At 43.1% G+C, this 21,491-nt stretch overlaps 2 protein-coding genes across 4 annotated transcripts; one reads left to right on the forward strand and one right to left on the reverse strand.

Annotated features, from left to right (window-relative positions):
- The first annotated feature begins 1,633 nt into the window (after positions 1-1,633).
- On the forward strand, positions 1,634-8,547 carry LOC109934674 (zinc finger protein 271-like). Of its 2 annotated transcripts, none has more exons than XM_020533353.2 (2): positions 1,634-1,673; positions 6,046-8,547. In XM_020533353.2, exon 2 carries the CDS (start codon positions 6,481-6,483, stop codon positions 8,002-8,004), a length of 1,524 nt encoding a protein of 507 aa, XP_020388942.2. In that variant the 5' UTR covers positions 1,634-1,673; positions 6,046-6,480; the 3' UTR covers positions 8,005-8,547. The 2 variants fall into 2 exon arrangements, with proteins under 2 accessions (XP_020388942.2, XP_048472721.1); XM_048616764.1 differs by lacking the exon at positions 1,634-1,673 and adding an exon at positions 3,009-3,148.
- A 3,739-nt stretch (positions 8,548-12,286) lies between these two features.
- On the reverse strand, positions 12,287-20,734 carry LOC109934675 (zinc finger protein 271-like). Of its 2 annotated transcripts, none has more exons than XM_048616768.1 (2): positions 20,685-20,734; positions 12,287-18,620 (listed from the first exon to the last, which is right to left on the reverse strand). In XM_048616768.1, exon 2 carries the CDS (start codon positions 18,146-18,148, stop codon positions 17,108-17,110), a length of 1,041 nt encoding a protein of 346 aa, XP_048472725.1. In that variant the 5' UTR covers positions 18,149-18,620; positions 20,685-20,734; the 3' UTR covers positions 12,287-17,107. The 2 variants fall into 2 exon arrangements, with proteins under 2 accessions (XP_048472725.1, XP_048472726.1); XM_048616769.1 differs by having other exon boundaries at positions 20,540-20,700.
- Between the last annotated feature and the right edge of the window lie 757 nt (positions 20,735-21,491).

Genomic DNA, 21,491 nt, shown 5'->3' on the forward strand with positions numbered 1-21,491 from the left:
TTACACATGTCATGGAAAACTATTATTTTGTATTATTCAAATTCTGTTATTTTCAATGTGGGTCATTATTTTTGTACTTTGTTTTTAGGTTAACATCCTCAAAATTAAGGAACATGTATACTTGAGAGTTCTTGGGATGGTGAGTCTGTTGTGAATCAATTCTGGAAGTTTGCTAATACAAGGGTAATGTTAGTTAATCTTTGCTGATCTGTCAACTAAGTAATGAGGTTTTATGTGGGAGCACTTCATATTATTCCCTACAGTTTGGAAGTAGGTCATTTGGACCATCGAGTCCACACCAATCCTCAGAAGAACATTCCACCCAGACCCACCCACCCGACTCTATTCCTGCATTTCCCATGGCTAATCCACCTAATCTGAACATTCCTAGACTCTCTAGGTAGTCTAGCACAGCAAATCTAGCTAACCTGCATATCTTTGGACTGAGGGAAGAAACCAGAGCACCCAGAGGAAACCCATGCAGACACAGGGAGAATGTGCAAACTCCAAACAGACGGTCACTCGAGGCTGGAATTGAACCCGGGTCCCTGGTGCTGTGAGACAGCAGTGCTGCCCACTCTGTGCCACTCCAGTAGAGATAATTTATCATTCCTATAGATCACCTCAGAAGACTCGAAGATATTTCCTCCAGTGATTCGGCTATCTGTCTCCCATGACTACATGTCACCTGTATGATTTCCAAAATTTCCCACCATCTCCTTTCTCCCTGATTCTCTCACAAACATTTCCCCTACTCTTTCAGAGTGATTGTTTTCCTCTGAGCTGATTTTCCGAACTGATACACTTTGGCCAATGCAGTGAATTTTTTTTTGATGTTTCCATTACACTGCCGCGTGCACGAAAATGTGTTCAAAGTGACATCACACATGTTCATCCCGGGAATTCCTGACTATCCAATCAGAGTGTTCTGACCGTGTAACCAGTCAGGACACTGAAAGGTGAACCAATCAGGGCAGTGAAAAGATGTCCATTTTCAATGTGAGTTTAGTCATGAAATATGGTCAATGTTTATTACAAAACCAATCGCTGACATAGAGGATATTTTTGGTGAAATAACTGGCAGATCTTGCACCATTTTTTGCGAAGCGTACGTTTTGACTAATGGAGAACAATTCGTCCCCTTCCCTCCAGTTCATGTGCTGATCCAATCACTGCACCTGGACACATTTTTCCAACAGATGGAGACCACACATCCCACACCTGATGTTGTCAGTTTGAAAACCTCTGATGACGAAGAATGCTCTTTCCTCACGAGAAATCTCTGTTTAACATTACCAGGGAAACTGAGGTAGCAGCTGCAATGAGCAAGGTTTATTTAGATGGTTCTATAGCAAGTTTAAGTCTTCACCTTATCTGCTGCTCAAAGTCATCTCCCTTTCACCTGTCAGTTTCCCAAGCTTCAGGAAGCTTATCAGATCTGACAAAGGATCGCTGCACTCGAATGTTAACTCTTATTTCTCTTCAGAGATGCTACGGGATGCTGAGCTCCTCTTACAATTTCTGATATCCGAAACTTTACGTTGTTCCAGAAATATTTGGATTGGCTATGAGAGACGTCAATCAGAGAGCCCACCCACACTGCCCATTCAAACCTCTTCCTCTTCCAGAGCTGGTTCACTTCCTATAGGGACTGAAAACCAAGTGAGGAGATGGTGAGTGAAGGAGCAGCTGTTATACAAATTGTATTCGATAATATCCACTCCAATCTTCAGGCAGTCTGACTATCCTGTGGGCAATCAGGGGTGGAAATGTCCCTTTTGCTGTTGGAAAAGATCCAACTGAGGGAGCTGTTAGTCGGTGCCTTGTGCTGAACTGTTTGACTGGAGCTGTGTGTTGGATATTGAGTGTGTTTATTGGAAGCATTTCCCTTCTGATTCCAGGCTGAGTTTTGTTGATGGCTCATTCCTGAATTTGAGAAGGTGAGGTGTAATTATCTGGGAGGTGCAGAGTCTGAGGATTCGTACTGATTTCCTGTTGTTGAGTTGTGTGTGGAAGTTGGGCGCTGGTTCTTACCCACCGTACTGTCAATGATCAGATCTTTCTGTGTGCTGGGATCTAGTTGTTGCCTATCTTCTAAAAGGCAGGCATTATTACAACATCTCCTATAACTATCTGATGTCCCAAAGTGTTTTGCAGACAATGAAGCGCTTTTGAAGGAGTGGTTCCTTAGCTGTTGTAGGAAACGTCGCAGGAAGTCTATGCATCGAAAACTCCCAAATTTAGTTAACACTCCTGCAGTGCGCATTGGGTCACTAAAAAATGCTTAAGGTGCTTTATAAATGCAAGTTGTTGTCTATGTTTGTGTGTAAAATGCTAGAAAGTGAGCAGATGTTCAACGTGATTCCCCTCGTTGCTCACTATCTGACTGATCCTAACTATGAAACAGTCTCCCAGTGTGGAGATAGACCCAGTGTAGAGGAAGATAGAGTTGGAACCTCAAATGGAGCAGAACAGGATAGGAATAGCTGTACTTGGGTTGAGCTTTGTCAAGGAGCACTGAAAGATGTCCCTTTAAGTTGCAGTCCCCCTCCCTGATATTACCAAGCAGTGGTTCTCATTCTCAGAGAGTGCACTTCTGGGAAAATAATGGGGCCTACAGAATCTCCATCTGAACAGACTCTGCAGGAATTACCTGGAAATTGTGTTTTTTCTTCTGTGGGCAATTCCTCTGTAGCGGGAATTCTCCAAAAATCTCCTTTAAAAATATGAGACCTCGGATGGCTCTGATGAAAATCAGAAAAATAGTTATGCAGGAAAAGTTAAAATAAATATATAGCCTAAACCCTGTGTATCTGTTGAACTGACCCCTGACTTGGTTCATGCACGTTCAGCTTTAGGGAGTGGAAGGTGAGTTACTCATTGTAAGATTCAGAACTTCTCACCCACTCTTGTATGTATATTCTGCTAAAATCCAGGATGTTGATAGTGGGGGATTCAGTGATGGTAATATCATTGATTATCTCCTCAGATGCTGAAGCAGTCCATGTTCAAATGCAAAGAAGTCTGGACATTTTCCAAGCTTGGGCTGAAAAATGGCAAGTAATATTTGCACCACACAAATGCCAGGCAGTGACCATCTCCAATAAGAAGCAAGCTAACCACATCCCCTTCTCATCTACAAGAGCAGGTCAGAGGCTCCGAATATTACAATGAGTAACTCACATTTTCACTACCAAAGTGTGTCCACCATCCACAAATCAGGAATGACATGGATGGGTGCAGCTCCAACAACACTCCAGAAACTTACACCATCCAGAATAAAACAATCCACTTGATTGACACCATATCCACTCCCTCCACCACCAATGCTCAGTGGCAATGATGATGTGAATTCTCTACACAATGCACTGCAGAAATGGATGGCACGGTAGTTCAGTGGTTAGCGCTGCTGTCTCTTAGCTCCAGGGGCCCGGGTTCAATTCCATCCTCAGGCGACTGTCTGTGTGGAGTTTGCACATTCTCCCTGTGTCTGCATGGGTTTCCTCCGGGTGCTCCGGTTTCCTCCCACAGTCCAAAGATGTGCAGGCTAGGTGGATTGCCATGCTAAATTGCCCACAGCGTTCAGGGACGTGTAGATTAGGTGGATTACACAGGGATGGGTCTGGGTGGGATGCTCTGAGGGTCAGTGTGGACTTGTTGGGCCGAAGGGCCTGTTTCCACACTGTAGAGATTCTAAGAATTCACCAAAGATCCTGAGACAGCACCTTCCAAACAAGCATAGCAGATACATGGAAACATCACCACCTGCAAGGTCTTATGAGGAAAGGCTGAGGGACTTGAGGCTGTTTTCGTTAGAGAGAAGAAGGTTAAGAGGTGACTTAATAGAGATATACAAGATGATCAGAGGATTAGATAGGGTGGATAGTGGGAGCCTTTTTCCTCAGATGGTGATGGTTAGCACAAGGGGACATAGCTTTAAATTGAGGGGTGATAGATAGAGGACAGATGTCAGAGGTAGGTTCTTTACTCAGAGAGTAGTAAGGGCATGGAATGCCCTGCCTGCAAAAGTAGTAGACTCGCCAACTTTAAGGGCATTTAAATGGTCATTGGATAAACATATGGATGATAATGGAATAGTACAGTTGGATGGGCTTCAGATTGGTTTCACAGGTCGGCGCAACATCGAGGGCCGAAGGGCCTGTACTGCACTGTAATGTTCTATGTTCTATGCAAGGTGCCCTCCAAGCCAGTCAACATCCTGACTTGGAAATATATCACCATTCCTTTAGTGTCACTGGGTCAAAACCCTGGAAATCCTTCCCAGAGGGCATTGAAGGTTGAAGAAGACAGCTCAGTATCACCTTCTTCAAGGCAACTGGGACAGGCAGCAAGTATTGTCCTGCCAGCAATGTCCATGTCCCATGAATGAATAAAAATACTTCAGCGGTCACCTACCCCTCCCTAGTTTGCATCGTACCCCTCCCCAGCTGCCATTCTACACAGCTAGCATGTTATTGCCATCCCATTGGGCAACCCAGCACCCAATACCCAGCACAGTTGACCCCTCACCACCTGGCAGCCTCTTACCTGGAATTGAAACCCCTGTCTATCTGGCATTAACACTCCCAGCACCTGAACGTTCCCCCAACCTTATAGTTTCAAATCAACCTATTCAGAGATGTTACTCCACATCTGTGGAGCAGGTAGAACTTGAACCCAAACGTCCAGGTTTACAGGTAGGGACACTACTACTGCATCTCAAAATCTCCTGACACTTACCTTCTATCCTTAACCTTTAACATTGCTGTCAAAGTGACTGCTGGGACCTTTAAATTTCAAAATACTGCAGCTGACTGCTGTGGAAAGGGGGCCTCCCTCTGACAGTCCTCTTAGAAATATGGAGGTCCCTTCTTTCGAAACAAAAGAAGGATTTTAGCAACAATCTGCATGAGATTACCCCTCTCCAGAAAATCTGGCCCAATGAGCTAGAAACTAATCCCAGGATACAACAGACAGCTTTCATCTAGAAGAGAAGTCTTGGTCAAAAAACCTAAACTTCTATATAAATGGATATCCTCTCTGAAAGAGCAACTCTGGTCTCCAAAAATTACACAATCTTGGCTTCAATATAACATGAGGGTGAGTTCCATAAAATTCCACTGATCTTGTTATAATCATCAAACGTTATCCAAACACTAACACCAAATCACAGGCAGAGATATTAGGACATTATCCAAGACGTGGTCTATGAGGTCGGTTTACAAAAGGAGGAGGATGAGATGGAGAAGGTTAAGAAGGATATCCAGAGTTCGGGGTCTCAGTAGATGATGGCACTCATGGTGGCTCCTGACACCAATTAGTGGGATGTTGAAATGGGAGATGCTTAAGTGGCCACAAGGAGGAGTGCAGAGATGCTGAAGGAGATTACAGAGATAGGGAGGACTGAAACCATGGTGGAGGGATTTGAAGAAAAGGATGAGACTTTTAAAATGATCTCCTGTCAGACTGGGATTAATGAATAGGTCAGTGACTAGGACGGTGATGAATGAACAGAGCTTGGTATGAATTCAAATAAAGGCAGCAAGATTTTAACTCTCAATCTCTGCATTGTTGATGTTAGGGGAGAAAGTTGACAATTTGGATTGAGTGATCACTTCTCCTAAGTGTTTTTACATTAAACGCATAATCTAAAGGTAAGACTGGTCTTCACCAGCATGACACAAGCCCATGGTGAATTGAAAGCCTGTTATACACTTCAGCTGACTATCTTTCCCATTGTCCTCAAGGTGTCTGGGAACATGGGGGTCTGGGTGGAAGAAAGAAAGTAGTCACATTATCTGCTCCTTGTTATCCCTACTGGAAACACAGGATGTGTGACTATCAACTGAGGAAAAAGGATTTGCATTTGAGCACTGCTCCCTATCCCATACCAACACACACACACACACACACACTCACATACACACAGACACAAGTAGCGGACTGGCACTCATGGTGGAACAGTCTCTAACTGAGGAATCAGCCCTTTCAGAAATCGGGGAGAGGGTTTTGCAGAAACTCATTATTCCTTTCTGTATTTTACAGAAGATTCCACTGTGTAGAAAAGAAAACAGAAATGCTCAACACCACTAAACATCACCCAAGGAACAATTGTTGAAACACATTCACAGCGTTTCCGTTCACAGCATTGCTCGATACAAAGAAGGTTGAACAGTGAAACCATCATCTGGAAATCAGTCAGGTCAGGGGAGCTTTGACCTATCATCAGGTCTGAAACCCGTCAGTGGTGCGGAGCCTTCCATCAGAACCAGTCTTTCTGAGTGTTCATCTATGGGTGATTGGTCAAGGTGAAGCTGGGAAGAAGTGTGAGTGTCTCAGAGTGCGGTGAGAGTTTCATTTATTCATTGAACCGCATAGACCAGTGACTCATTCCTCAACAGGTGAAAGGCTGCTTGCATGTGAGCTGAGAGACAGGGCTGTATATGCTTGTTGCACAACTGTTCACACCGGGACAGCCACATGGAAGGGAAACCATTCAAGTGTGAAGTTTGTGATAAAGCTTTTGTGGCCTCTTCAACCCTCCTGAGACACCAGAGGATTCACACAGGAGAGAAACCCTTCAGGTGTAAGGTTTGTAGCAAAGCATTTATCCAATCCTCGGATCTCCTGAAGCACGAGAGGATACACACAGGGGAGAAACCATTTACATGTGAGGTGTGTGACAAATCATTCTCAGACTCATCGGCCCTCCGCAAACACCAACGTATTCACACTGGAGAGAAACCATTTACATGTGAGGTGTGTGATAAATCATTCTCAGACTTATCGACCTTCCGCAGACACCAACACATTCATGTAGGGGAGAAACTATTCACATGTGAGGTGTGTGATAAATCATTCTCAGACTCATTGGTCCTCCACAAACACCAATGCAGTCACACAGAGGAGAAACTATTCATGTGTGAGGTGTGTGACAAATTATTCTCAGACTTAGCAAGTCTATGTGTACACCAATGCATGCACACAGGCATGAAACCCTTTGTGTGTAAACTATGTGACAAATCATTCCCAGATGTAGCAGGCATCTGTAAACACCAAAGACTTCACACCCAGAAGAAACCATTTACATGCGAAGTGTGTGACAAATCATTCTCACAATTAACAAACCTCCGTGCACACCGACACATTCACACTGGAGAGAAACCATTTACATGTGAGATGTGTGACAAATCATTTTCGCAGTCATCGACCCTCCGTGTCCACCGACACATTCATACCGGGGAGAAACCGTTCACATGTGAGGTGTGTCACAAATCATTTTCGCAGTCATCAACCCTCCGTGTCCACCGACACATTCACACTGGGGAGAAACCCTTCACATGTGAGATATGTGGAAAATCATTCTCACAGTTAACAAACCTCCAAACACACCAACGCGTTCACACTGGAGAGAAACCATTCAAATGCGAAGTGTGTGACAAATCATTCTCACAGTCATCAATCCTCCACGCACATCGACACATTCACACTGGAGAGAAACCATTCACATGCAAAGTGTGTGATAAAGCATTCTCACATTTAACAAACCTCCATGCCCATGAACGCATTCACACTGGAGAAAAACCATTCAAATGCAAGATGTGTGACAAATCATTCTCACATTTGACGAACTTACACACACATCAGCGTATTCACACTGGTGAGAAACCATTCATGTGCAAGGTGTGTGACAAATCATTCTCACAATCATCAATACTCCGCATACATCAACATATTCACACCGGGGAGAAACCATTCACGTGTGAGGTATGTGACAAATCATTTTCACATTTAACAAACTTCCGCACACACCATCGCATTCACACTGGGGAGAAACCATTTACGTGTGAAGTGTGTGACAAATCATTCTCACAATCATCAATCCTCCGTGTACATCGACACATTCACACACAGCAAAAACCATTCAAGTGTGATGTGTGTGGCAAATCATTCTCAAGATCATCCTACCTCCTACTGCATCAGAGAATCCACACAGTAATGTAAACCTTTCAAGTGTGAGGTTTGTGATAAAGCTTTAGGAATGTCTTCAATGTTCCTGACACACCAAAGGATACCACAGGACACAAACTATTCAAATATGAGATGTGGATCTTGCACATTAAATTGATCTTCTTGTCCATGAATTCACACATAGACAGGAGAAATCCTATTGGTGTTACTTCTGTAATTAGGCCTCACAGTCTCCAGGAACATCAACAAAAACCACATAAAAACTGCCAATCTGACTCCAAGATTTGGACCAAATCTGAGACATCTGACTGACAGATCAAGCAAACTGCACGAGGAGCAACTCTCTAAATACTACAGTGATGAAACAATGGACTGAATCCAACAAGTACACATCTATTACTATAAGAACATTGGACAGAGATGAAGTGATCACCCAAAATGGCATCTTGTATAAAGGGAGCAGGATCATTAACACACTCCCAAGAAAAGAGATGCTGAAGCACATCCCACACAAACCATCAAGGAATTGAGTCTAGTCTGAGGAAGCTAAACAAAGTGCTTATGTTTGGCCAGATAAGCAATGTGATGAAGGACCACATCATCTTGCGCAGTGCTTGTAATGAACATCAAGCGAAACAAGATAAAGAGTTGCTCATGACTTGTGACATCCCATGGATGAAGCTTCACCATCACTGAAACTGATTACCTCATCACAGTCGACTACTATTCAGGCAGCAGGGAGTTAGAGAAACTGAGGTGAGTGACTGTCTGAAAGCACACTTCGGTCATCATGACATTCCTGGTATTGTGACTAGTGACAATCACCTTAATTCAGAAGTGAAGAATTAAGACATTGCATCATTGATTGAAAAACTTGGCACCACACATCATCTCCACACTATCCCCAGTCAAATGGAAAGGGTGAGGAAGTGGTGAAAATTGCAAAAGGGATCATCAAAATCGACGTGCTCCAGCATAAATATCATTGCCAGAACTGAGAGTTGTAGAGCGAGAGTGCAGATTTTAAATGCATTCAAGAAAAGCCAGCCCACATGCAAACTTGAGACCCGTGTCCAGATGTTGTCACTGTGATCATACATGGTGAAATGGAACTATCAGATGTGTTGTCAAAACAGCAGTCACTGACATGCAGCTGGAGAAGCTGCTTTACTGCAGATACCTGATGAGGCAGATCACATTACTGAGTCAGGAATTGAATGACCATCGGTCCCAGAGATTATCCATCTGCCAACAAATTCAATGGATCACCAACAACAGTTATCACAGTAACAGTCCCTTTCTCACAGAACTGTGGGTGTACTGACACCACCGCAGACGGCAGCTGGTCAAGAAGGTAAATCACCACCAACTTTTCAAGGGATATATCAGTGTGACTCAACAACAAATTAAGGCAGAGTGAGGGATGTCCAAATCCTGTAATGAATTTAAAGAAGTACTTACATGGCCAGAACATTCCCGAGAGAGAGACAAAGTCACCTGAGAAACCAGCTGACACCAGTTGAGTTGCCAACAATTCTCACCCTTACAATAAAAACATCTGAAAAATTTAAAGCTTACATGTGTGCAATGTTTTTGTAGGGAAAAACACAATTGGGAAATACAAGAAAGAACAGATTTTTTTTCCATGTTTGGTCATTTTATTTATGGATTATGAAAATGAAATAAATTTTAAAAGTAAAGGCATGCAATCCCTTTCCTTTATGAACAAAGAGATGTTTGCATAAATACTTCTATACACTGATGTCAATGTAAACAAAGGTTTGAGACAGAAGCCATCTTAAATAGAACCTGAAATGTTTACAATTCAAATTGCTCCAAATATTGGAAAGCATGAGTATCCTGAAGCTTAATAAACTGACCAGACAAATGGAGGTGACTGAGCAGTAGATAAGGTAGGGATTTAAACTTGTCATTGTCCCATCTGAATAAAACCCCAGTTATTGCAGCTCTGCTCAGTTCCCCTGGAAAACATTTGAGATTTTTTATATGGGAATAGATACTCCACATCATCAGAAGTTAATTTGCTCTATTCCTCCACCTCCTATCACTTCTTTGTCTCTTAACTATCATCCTCTGTCTTCTTTTCACTTTGTCTTCTTTCCTAGCTCTCTTTGCTCTATGTCCTCTCTCACACCTATCTTTCGATCTTCAATATTTTCTACTGCTCTACCCCTCTCCCCTATCAGTCATACTTTGTGATTCTTTCGTGCTCACTTATCTCTCCTCTTCCTGTATCTCTTGTCATCCATTGTTGTAAAGATGATTGAGATAAAAAGAAGATGCACTGTTTTAAATTCTACTAAGCAGAAACTATTCTGCATTATTAAGGAAATAATATTAATCTTAACTGTTACTCCTATTTATAGGACACTGTAATGATACTAGGACTTTAAAGAGGTGGATCTTATCCTTTGTTTTTGAAGAAGAGGTATCGAGGTGTCTATTGAAAGTCCATAAAGTAAACAGCTTGGGAGGCCTTGGATTGTTGTAAAGTTGGAACAATAGAAGCAGCCTGAATGGGTGGGGAAAGCTCCCACAAAACAAGGATTTTTAGCTTTAGGTTTTTTAGTAGCAGTTGCTGCTGGGATCTTGAAGCTGGATGTGGAAGTTGTGTCTTCCTCTCTTGGTTACAGCTAAAAGCTGGGGTTCTCTACCTGCTGCTAGAATTACATGTATGACAATCTATTGTTCTGAGTTTTCCTTTGCCAAGGGTGTGTTTATGGGATGTTACTATATTGGAACAGTTAATTAGTAGTAGGAATAGTTAATAATCTATTATTCTGTTACGTTTTCCAATAGAGTTAAGTTATTCCAATTTCTTTTTTTTGTTGTATTTTAACGGAAGTGTATGAATAAAGTGTGTTTTGCTTCAAATCTGCTAGTCTGACCAATCAAATTGCATCCACAACACAAAGCCTGGCATTTGCCTTTAAAATAAGTAAAGATTTGGGTCTAGACTATCTTCTTAATATATTTTGAGGCAGCTTGATCTGGTCATAACAACACAATTGAAACAAATTGTTAACTGTGGACTTGTAGTTTGCTGAAATAATTGTTGGCCACATTAAGTAGACTGGGGTCATGAATATGACTGACGTTTAATGCCTGAACACTGAAAAATCCTGATTTAATTTTGAACGGCGAACTGAAATAAGTGCAATCAGCAGAAACTCATCACTCTCATTATTCTTATCTGGGGTTGTGACCATTTCTTTGGTTCGTACCAGCGTCCTGGCTGATGCTTAATAAACCAGTGTTAAAGATTACAGAAGTTCAATTTATGCTTGATGTAATTGACATCTAAATTCTTGATCAAATTGTCAGATTATGTTGCTAAAACCGACACAAGAACAGGTAAGCACTGAGCCAGAACCTGTGCTTGTGGTTGTTCCTTTTACTCTTCAAGCAGTTTTACTGAAGCAAACATTGAAAAAAAAATCATGTGACTAATTGAAACAGTTTTGATTCAGATGATGCATTTTGATTTGATTTGAGTTCATCATCAATGCAGTGTGTAAACAACGATTAGTTAATTTTTTTACACATTTTACAATAAATGGTGCTGGGGAATATTTATATAGGAGCTTAAGACCCAAGGAATTACTTATATGGCCCTGGCAACAACGTTTAATCCTTGTTCTCTAAGTCAGAGGGTTCTGGGTTCAAGTCCTACGTCAGGACATGATCACAGAAATTCCTGTCTGACAATTCAGTGCAATATTGAGGGTTGGAAGAGATTATAGGGAACGGCAAGGTCATGGAGGGATTCAAAAACCTCACTCAAACTACCACTTGGGAAGAGTGAGTTATTCCTCATGTTTCATTATGACATATTGTTAGAACTCTGCAGAAACAACAGGACTTTCCTGAGTGAATAAAAGCAGAATTGTCCATCAGCAATATTGATTGAAGACAATCCCTTAAGACATCTGCTCCAGCTAAGCCCAGAGACTTTACCACTTTTCACAGCTTCAGGAACCCAGACATAAAGACAACCTGACACCTGCAGCTCTAACTAGTTACCATTTTGAATCAAATATAGGAGGAAGGGATCCTGTACACAGAGTTGGGACTGAACCCTTAGGAAACTGAAATGAATACAACTGAAATCACTAAGACTGGACATCAATAGTCTTCAGATACAAACGACATCAAGGCATGTGGGTATAGTGGGAATGGAGAGAGGTATAGAGGTAGCTGATTTGTCATCATCTGTTTAAAATGCACACTTTGAGTTGAAGGGCCTGTTCCTGCTACTATTTTCTATGTTCCTTTGGAATATTGTAAGTATTGTTGGACGTGGCTCACTAATCAATCTCGTTTCTGACTTGTGTTGTGGCTTCAAGCCTCACTCCAGTGACCTGAACGCTGAGGCTCACACTTGAAGGAATGTTCCACTATGTGGGGTACCATCTTTCAGAATCCAAATCTCCATTCACGCTGTGGTGAATGTAAAAGATCCCATGATGCTATTGAAGCAAAGTAGCAGAGTAATCCTTAATATCTTAGTGAATATACATTCCGCAGTCATTCACAAAATTAGATTATCTGGTCATTATCACGTTGCTGAAATGGGGATCTTACTATGCACACACTGGCTGACACATTTCCTATATTCCTGCAAGACACTATTGAAAGTATTTTATTGCCTGGAGAGTGCTTGCAGACATCTTGAATTTATGAAAGTTGATATTTAAATGGAAGTCTTTGTATCTTGAGCAAACATGATGCTGTGAACTAGAAGTTATAAACCCATTGATGAAGAAAATGTCTCAGTCCACAGTGACATTGACCAATAAATCGTCTAAGGACACTTACTGTAGGATCCTGAATGTTTCAGTGAATAGGAACATTCCAGGTTGCAGATCAGGTAGTTTCTTTTTAAATGAGATTTACAATAAACCAATGCAGAAGATTGAAAGAACACAAGCAACAATCACATTGTTCAGCTTACACCAAAATAACAAAACAATAACTCAAGCTCTTTTCCAACCTGTCAACATGTAACGAATCTTGGAAAAAGTATAAGGCAGAACTCAGATCTATAAAGATTCACTCCCACTCCCTCACAAGAGGATAGCCATCCTCCCAGACAACACAGTACAAACATTCCCTGAAACAGATTTTCAAATCAATCTGTTCAGAGATGCTATTACTTAAATGCCAGTTTCCTGGCTCAGAGATAGGGACATTATCACTGCAACACAAGAGCCTCTTCAAGGTCTGATTCTACCCCAGACCTGTTCAAGACAGCTGGCTCATGTGACGAAAACACACACACTCACTGTCACATCAGGGAAAATCTCTCAGAATACCACTGACAGAAGTATTCCTCTGTTTGGGGGTGGGGGGGGGGTGGAATCTAAAAAAAGGGTTGGAACATTGAAATTAGAGCTAGGTTGTTCAGGGATGATGTCAGTAAATACTTCTTCACAAAAAGGCTGAACAGGTTGGGACCCACTGGAGTTTAGAAGAATAACAGGTGATCTTACTGAAGCACATTGATTCTTATGGGAGTTGACAGGAAAGATGTCGAGAGGATGTCTCCCTTAACGGGCATGCCTAGGAGCAGAGGGCAGATTGTCAGAAGACAGGGGTGTCAGTTTAAGACTCTTAGTATGTTGTGAATCTTTGGAAGTCTTTATCACTGAGAGCTGCAGGGGCAGAGTCCTTGTATATATTTAAGGCTGAAATACATAGATTCCTTATCAAGAGTTACAGGGAAAGGGTAGGAAAGTGGATGTCAGAATACCCATGATCCGACTGAAAGGCCAATCAGGCAGCTCCTGTTTCTATTTCTTATGGTCTTAAAATGGGACTAGAGATCTGGAACTCTCTGACCACAAAAATTAGTGGAGGCTGGGAGACAATTGGAAGTTTCAAAACTGAAATTATTCAGTTTATTGTCAGGCAATGTTTACTGACACTGCATTGCAGACTTTGAAAACGCATGTGCACACGGTTCCAGAGCGGACCGGTGGGCTGAGGGAAATCAAAGGCGCTTCTCACATTCTCCACCCACACCCCCCCAACCTCTTTCCACCCCAGATTTCTTCCTGCCCAACCACCACCATACCATTCCTCCAGTTCTCTCCAGGGTCTCCATGCCAACTGTCTTCCCAGGACCCCATCATCGCTCAGCCCCCAACCTATCTGTATCCCCATATCTCACCTTTACCTACAGTATGGCAGGACAATTGATCAGGACCCTGGAGAGTGGAAATTGCGGTGCTGGGGGGGGTGGATGGATTGGAAGCAGGGGAGGGCAGATCAGGAAGTAGGGCAGATCTGAGGACAGAGAAAGGTGGGAAATAGGGACACAAGAAGCTGGGTGTGGAAGGAGTTGACACTGGGATAGCAGAGAGAGCTAGAGGAGTTGGAATGGGAAGAGCCAGAGGGCAGAACATACTCAAGGTTGGAGGGGAGGAGAAAAAGATCTGACCAGTGTTGGGGAGGGGGGCCCTAAATGGCCGGCGCTTCTCCGTCCAAATCTCCCTCTTCTCCCGGGTCTCAATCTCTCCCCTCCCGGAAACCCAACCTCCCTCCAGTTTTATGCACACACAGTGTTTAAAGTATATATGTTGATGTCAGCAAATGCAGCCTTATTCTTAAAAAAGGGGGTCAAGGTTTACAGAGTCAAGGCAGGTAGATAGAGTAAATGCTTTAATTGAATGGTGTAACAGGCTCAAGGGATTAATCCAGTTCTATATTCCTTAAATTCTTCTCGATTATTCTCTCCACCCTCAGTTCCAATAACAATTGGTCAGTGCTGGTTTCTTCAACTGCCAGCTGAGTTACTGGCACCACACTCTCTTCATTACAAAGATCACCTACTTTCTCTGTGACATTACCCATTTCCAACACCACACTACTCCCTATCTCCTGTTGAAACCCTCATCCAGGCTGTTGCTGCTTCTCAATTAGACCATTTCAATACTCTGATTTCTTCCTCACAGATGCTGCCAGAACTGCTGAGCTTTTCCAGCAATTTCTGTTTTTGTTCCTCATTTCAATACTATCAGCTTCCCATCTTCCACTCTCCATAACGCTCAGCTCAGCTCAAACTCTCTGCTCTCTGTCCTAACTCTCACACCTATCATCTCTGTGCTCACTGGCCGACACTTGTTCCCAGTCCCCCAGTGCCTCTAATTTAAAATTCTCATGTTCAAGTACAAATTAATCCTTGGCCTCACCCTTCCCAATCATTGTCACCTTCAGCCCAATCTCCCTCCAAGGTCTCTGCACTCCTCCAAGCCTTAACATTAACAACGACATCCAATATCCATGCTTTAAAGCTGTTTTCTTAACCCTTTCTGCATCTTCATCTCTGTCTCCTTATTCAGGAAGATCCTTAAATCCCACTTCTTCAGCCACAGTTTTGTAATCTCCTCTTAATATTACCTTCTCAGTCTCAGTGTTAATTTTTGTCTCATTACGTCTCTATAAAATACTTTGACGTGTTTTACTCTATAATCGCGCTACACAAATGCAACTGTTGTCCTCTCATATTCCCTCCAATCCTCAAAGTACAGACCTGTAGGATAGACAGTGGATATTGATTGGCCTCTAGTGCTCTGTTCCGAGTGGCCATTCAGCATGTGGAGAGCCAGCCAGTGAATGTTGTGAGACAAAGGAGACTGTCACAGCCGAGACACATCCTGCCCTCCCCCTGACTTCCCAGCTGGGCTCATTGATGAGGAATAGGATCCCTGGCTGATTCTCCTCCCCCTTAGACTAGAGACACTGAGGCTAATCGAGGTACCTCAATCACTACCCCAGGAACGGCTCCTCCCCAGGTCCTTATGCTGGTTGATCAGAAGCTGAAGCCTTTGTGACCACTGAGTCACTGATTGTCTTCTTGGTCAGAGTGAGAGTCAGTGAGTGACTTGTACCTAATGCTGCATTGAAAAGAAGCTGAGTTTGTATGGGAGCTTCTAAACATTTGGTCTTCTTCAAACGTTTGGAATGATTTTGGGAGAGGTTTGAGACAGATGCTGCTAAGACAGACAGTGATTTGGAACATCATTGGAAGGTAAACCACACAGACAACTCTCAGTGCAATGGAATCAGGTGTCCTGGCTCCAATTCCATATGGAGATGTCAGTGTACGGTGAGACAGGAAAAGGTAAAATAATCCTGACACACGTCTCACTGGAAGGGTTTGTCTCATTGATATTCTAGGGGGTCTGGCAACAATGTGAAGGTTTTTACAGAACTTAGACCAATAAGGGTTCTACCCTGTGTGAGTACATTGATAGACCATGAGATACGCTGACTTTGTGAAAGTCTTGTCACACACCTCACACCTGAATGGTTTCACTCCAGAATCTGGATCCACTGATGCTTCAGGTGACTAGAAGACTGGGTGAAAATCTTATCACAAAGATCACAGTTGATGTGTTTCACCCTGTGTGTCCCAGATGGGTCAAAGATGTTCCAAATGCTTTAGCACAAATCTCAGACCAGAAGATAACTGCCCTGCGTGGATCCTCTGGAGCAATGACCATTTTAAAATTTTTTTTATTTATTCACGGGATGAGGGTGTCGCTAGCTAGGCCAATATCTATTGTCCATCCCTAATTGCCTAAAGGGCAGGTAAGAGTCACATGTTGGCCAGACCCAGTAAAGATGGCAATTTCCTTCTCCAAAGGACTTTAGTGAACCAAATAGGTTTGCCAAACAATTAACACTGAATTTGTAGTCATTGTTAGGCTCTTAATTCCAGATTTTGTTTTAATTCAAATTCCACCATCTGCCATGGTGGGTTTCAAATACAGCTCCCCAGAACATTAGCTAGATTTCTGGATTAACTGTCCAGCAATAATTCCACTAGGCCATTGCCTCCCCGAAAGGAGGATTCGCAGAACACTAGGATATGATCATCTACTCCCCTGTGTGAATACGCTGGTGTCTGCGGACTGTTAGTGAGTGATAGAATGACTTGTCATGTGCTTCATATTTGAATGATTTATCCCCCTACATGGATCCGCTGGTGATTTGGGAGATCAGAGGAGTAGGTGAAAGCCTTGTCACAGATACTACACCTGAATGGTTTCTCGTCTGTGTGAATGCACTGGTGTACATACAGGTCTGACGTCTTGAAGAAAGATTTCTCTCACACATCACACCTCAATGGCTTCTCTCCAATGTGACTGTGCTGGTGATTCCCGAGTGTCGATGCCAGTGTGAAAGCCTTGTCACACACCTCACATTTAAAGGGTTTCTCTCCCGTGTGAATCCTCTGATGTAGCAGAAGCTGTGAGGACCTCGAGAAGGATTTGTCACATACTTCACACATAAACGGTTTTTCCCCAGTGTGAATGCGTTGGTGGGTGCGGAGTGTTGATGATCTTGCAAACGATCTGTCACACACCTCACATTTGAATGGTTTCTCACCTGTGTGAAGGCGGTAGTGACCCACAAGAGCTGATGACTGTGCAAAGTCTCTGTTACACACCTTACACTTGAATGGTCTTTCCCCGGTGTGCATGCGTTGGTGGACACGAAGGTTCCCAGACTTCAAAAAGGATTGGTTACAAACCTCGCACTTGAAAGGTCTCTCCCCTGTGTGAATCCTCTGGTGAATCAGAAGATTCGAAGCCTTCACAAAAGCTTGATCACAAATCTCACACTTGAATGGTTTCTCCCCTGTATGAGTTCGTTGGTGTGCAAGGAAGTTTGATGATGTCGAGAATGATTTATCACACACCTCGCAAGTGAATGGCTTCTCTCCCGTGTGAATACGTCGGTGATTCATGAGGCTTGATAGTTCTGTGAATCCTCTGTTACACACCTCACACTTGAACGGTTTCTCCCCTGTATGAATGCGCTGGTGTGCAAGAAGATTTGATAACCTTGAGAATGATTTGTCACACACCTCACACATGAATGGTTTCTCTCCTGTGTGAATACGTCGGTGATTCACGAGGCTCGATAGTTCTGTGAATCCTCTGTTACACACCTCACACGTAAATGGCTTCTCCCCAGTGTGAATGCGTTGGTGTCTGCGGAGATATGATGACTGAACAAATGATTTTTTGCACTCCCCACACTCAAATGGTTTCTCCCCTGTGTGAATGCGTTGATGTATACGAAAGTAAGACGAATGTGAGAACGATTTGTCACACACCTCACACTTAAATGGTTTCCCTTCCATGTTGCTGTCCTTGTATGATGCAGCTTGTCTGTTTGGAGATCTGATGAGCCTGTAGAATCCTCCTTACATACCTCACACTTGAACAGCCTCTCACCTGTGGGAATGAGTCAGTGATTCATGAGGCTCGATGAATGATTTAAGCTTTCACCACACTTGGAGCCCACTCACATTTCTTCCTGGCCTCACCCTGACTGATTACCCATAGCTGAACCTTCAGAAAGGTTGGTTCTGATGGAAGACTCAATGACTCACACCACTGACTAGTTTCAGATCTGATGATGCATCAAAGTCCCCCTGTCCCAACTGATTTCCAGATGATGGTTTCATTGCCCAGCCTTTTCTGTGTTGGGCAATGCTGTGAAAGGACTGGGTGTCTTCCCACAGGTGTGCAGTTGTTCCTTGGATGATGGTCAGCATCTATCTGTAGCTTCTATCCTGTCTGTATTCTCTGGTGTACTACGTTGCGATCCTTCTGTAAAACAGGAAAAGGAAACATGATTTCCTTCAACTCCCTCTCCTCCTTTGCTGAAGGACCTGCCACTGGATAGTGACCACAGCAGATAATGTGGCTAAATTATTTCCTCAGCCCAGCTCGCATCTTCCTAGATGTCATGAGGACAATGGAAAAGGCAGTTGGACAGAGTGTAAAACGGGCTCTCAATTCGCTATGATTTGTGTCATACAGGCAAAAACTAATTACACCTTTACAGTGTATGTTTAATATAAAAGACAGGAGAAGGCTAGTCTAATGCAGAAATTAGAAATTTCCCCCCTTGTTTCCCAACATTACTTGAAGTGAACACACTGGGCAGGAAGTGCTAGAAGCTGAGGAAAATATTGCTTCAGTGTAACTGATTGAAAGACACACTGCAATCTTTTAGCTGAATTTGGTGTGTGCAGTCTATCAGCCACAGCACTGGCAAAACTATTAAATCCAAACTCAGGCTTTGGGAATATCTGAAACTTTCAGGTAAAATCTTTAAATATATTCAACAACATTTCAATTAATGTATTTCTAGATATGCCAGCTGAGTGGCAATGTAAATTAGAGAGATATGGAGGTATTTGAAAACATTGAGGATAATTTTAAAATTGATGTGCTGCTTCACAAAGGGCCAGCATAGATCATCAGGCACAGGGATAATTGGGGAACAGGCCTTGGTGTCAGTTAAGACCTGTGCAGCAGAGTTTTGGAGGAACTCAGGTTTACAGAGCAAGATATGAGAGCAACCAGGAGAGCATTGGAATAGTTGAGTCTTGAGCCTGCAAAGATCTGGGTGAGAGTTTCAGCAGATGCGCTGAAACAGGGTATCACTGACCTCTGTTGTGAGTGGATTTTTCACCTTTTCCTGTGCACGATCCCTGCTCCTGACCAACACTGGGAAACAGCAGTGAGAACCAGGTATAGTCATGGAGAATGCTTCATAGTATCTGATTCTATCACAGAATAGTCCAGCACAAGACAAAAGAGGCAGAGGCAGAGCCACGCAGTCAGAAGAGCCGTCTTTCAGATGAGAGCTCCATCAAAGCCCCTTCTGCTCTCTCTGTAAAATATCTCAATGGCACTATTCTGAAGAATCAGAGGGGAGTTATTCCTGGAGTCCTGGCCAACATTACTCCACAAAACAACAGATTGTCCTGTCTCCATCACGTTGCTGATTGCAGGAACTGGCTGTGCACACAATGGCTGCCACATTTCCTACATTACAACAGTGAGCACATTTCAAAACAATTTAGTTTGTGATGATTGTCAGGAAAACCCCATCTGGTTGATTAATGTTCTTCAGGGAATGATATCTGCCTGCATGTAACTCCAGAGTAACTCCTACAGTGGTTGGCTCTTAACTGCCCTCTGGGCAATTTAAGGATGGGCAACAAATGATAGCCCAGCCAGTAAAACCCACATTCTATGAACGAACAAAAAAAAATTGGCTGCAAGGAGCTTTGGAACAATATGATGTTTGTGAATGGCTCCCTATAAACACACATCTTTCTTCTTTTCTTTTCTGATGAGGTGGCAGAGATTTGGTGGTGGGAAGACTGACAGGGATTTGAAAAAACAGAACCATCCAGATGCCACACACATACAGAATAGTCATACGATGTTACACTCTAAATGCAGCTAGGAAGGAAGTTCTAGGAAATTTCCCCAGAGACAATAAACAGTCGGCAGGATAATAACAGCTCCGAACGCGCACATAGAATTCAACAACTGGAAATCAGTACAAATCCTCATACACTCTGCACCTCCCAGATAATTACACGTCACCTTCTCATATTCAGGAATGAGCCATCAACAAAACTCAGCCTGGAAATCAGAGGGAAATGCTTCCAATAAACACATTCAATATCCAACACACAGCTCCAGTCAAACAGTTCAGCACAAAGTACCGAGTAAACAGCTCTCTCAGCTGGATCTTCTCACACAGCATAATGGACATTTCCACCCCGATTGCCCACAGGATAGTCAGACTGCCTGAAGATTGGTGTGGATATTATGGGACACAATTTGTATAAAAGCTGCTCCTTCACTCACCATCTCCTCACTTGGTTTTCAGTCCCTATAGGAAGGGAACCAGCTCTGGAAGAGGAAGAGGAGGGAATGCGCAGCGTGGGTGGGCTCTCTGATTGACGTCTCTCACAGCCAATCGAAATGTTCTTGGATCAACGTTTTAATATATTTTACACAAATCTTACACAGGTACAAGGGCAGTTTTCTTAGTCTTTGCATATCAAGAAAGAAAATTGTGGATCTGATATTCCCGGCAGTAGCAAAAGTCAAAGACATTACTTACTTATGCAGAATACTATTTACACATATTTAAGACAATGAGATGGTCTGACAACTGAATAGACTGCCATTGTACATTGGCAGAAAGGCCTTAGATGGTAGTCTTTGCCCACTGTGCCTTGGTGGCAGCTGCCCCAAGCTTTAGTATGTCTCTCAGCACGTTGTTCTGGATCTTGGAACGTGCCAGTCTGCAACACTCGTTTGAGGTCAACTCCTAGTTTTGGAAGACCAACATGTTTCGGGCAGAACAAAGAACATCTTTCACTGGGTTGGTGGTCTTTTAAGCACAGTCAATGTTTATGCTGGGGAACAGCCTGTAGAGCACTGAGTCGTGCATCACAGAGCTGCTCAGGACAAACCTCAACAAAAACCACAGCATCTGTCTCAACACCTTTGCAATGATATGTTCAAGAACAAGATACAAGCCACTCTCCAACCCAACCCGCCTACCCCCACAGCCGCTTTGAGGGCAGTGTGCCATGGTGCAGTGAGTCCAGGTATACATGAAGGATTTCACAGATAGTGCCCTTCTCATCAGCAGCCAAGCTACGT

Source organism: Rhincodon typus, chromosome 35, assembly GCF_021869965.1.
Source record: "Rhincodon typus isolate 14 chromosome 35, sRhiTyp1.1, whole genome shotgun sequence".
Lineage (NCBI taxonomy): Eukaryota > Metazoa > Chordata > Chondrichthyes > Orectolobiformes > Rhincodontidae > Rhincodon > Rhincodon typus.

What these genes read in the sequence shown, in the direction of transcription:
- LOC109934675 (XM_048616768.1), bottom strand. Translation starts at nt 18,148, where the DNA reads ATGGAAGGGAAACCATTTAAGTGTGAGGTGTGTGACAAATCGTTCTCA.
- LOC109934674 (XM_020533353.2), top strand. Translation starts at nt 6,481, where the DNA reads ATGGAAGGGAAACCATTCAAGTGTGAAGTTTGTGATAAAGCTTTTGTG.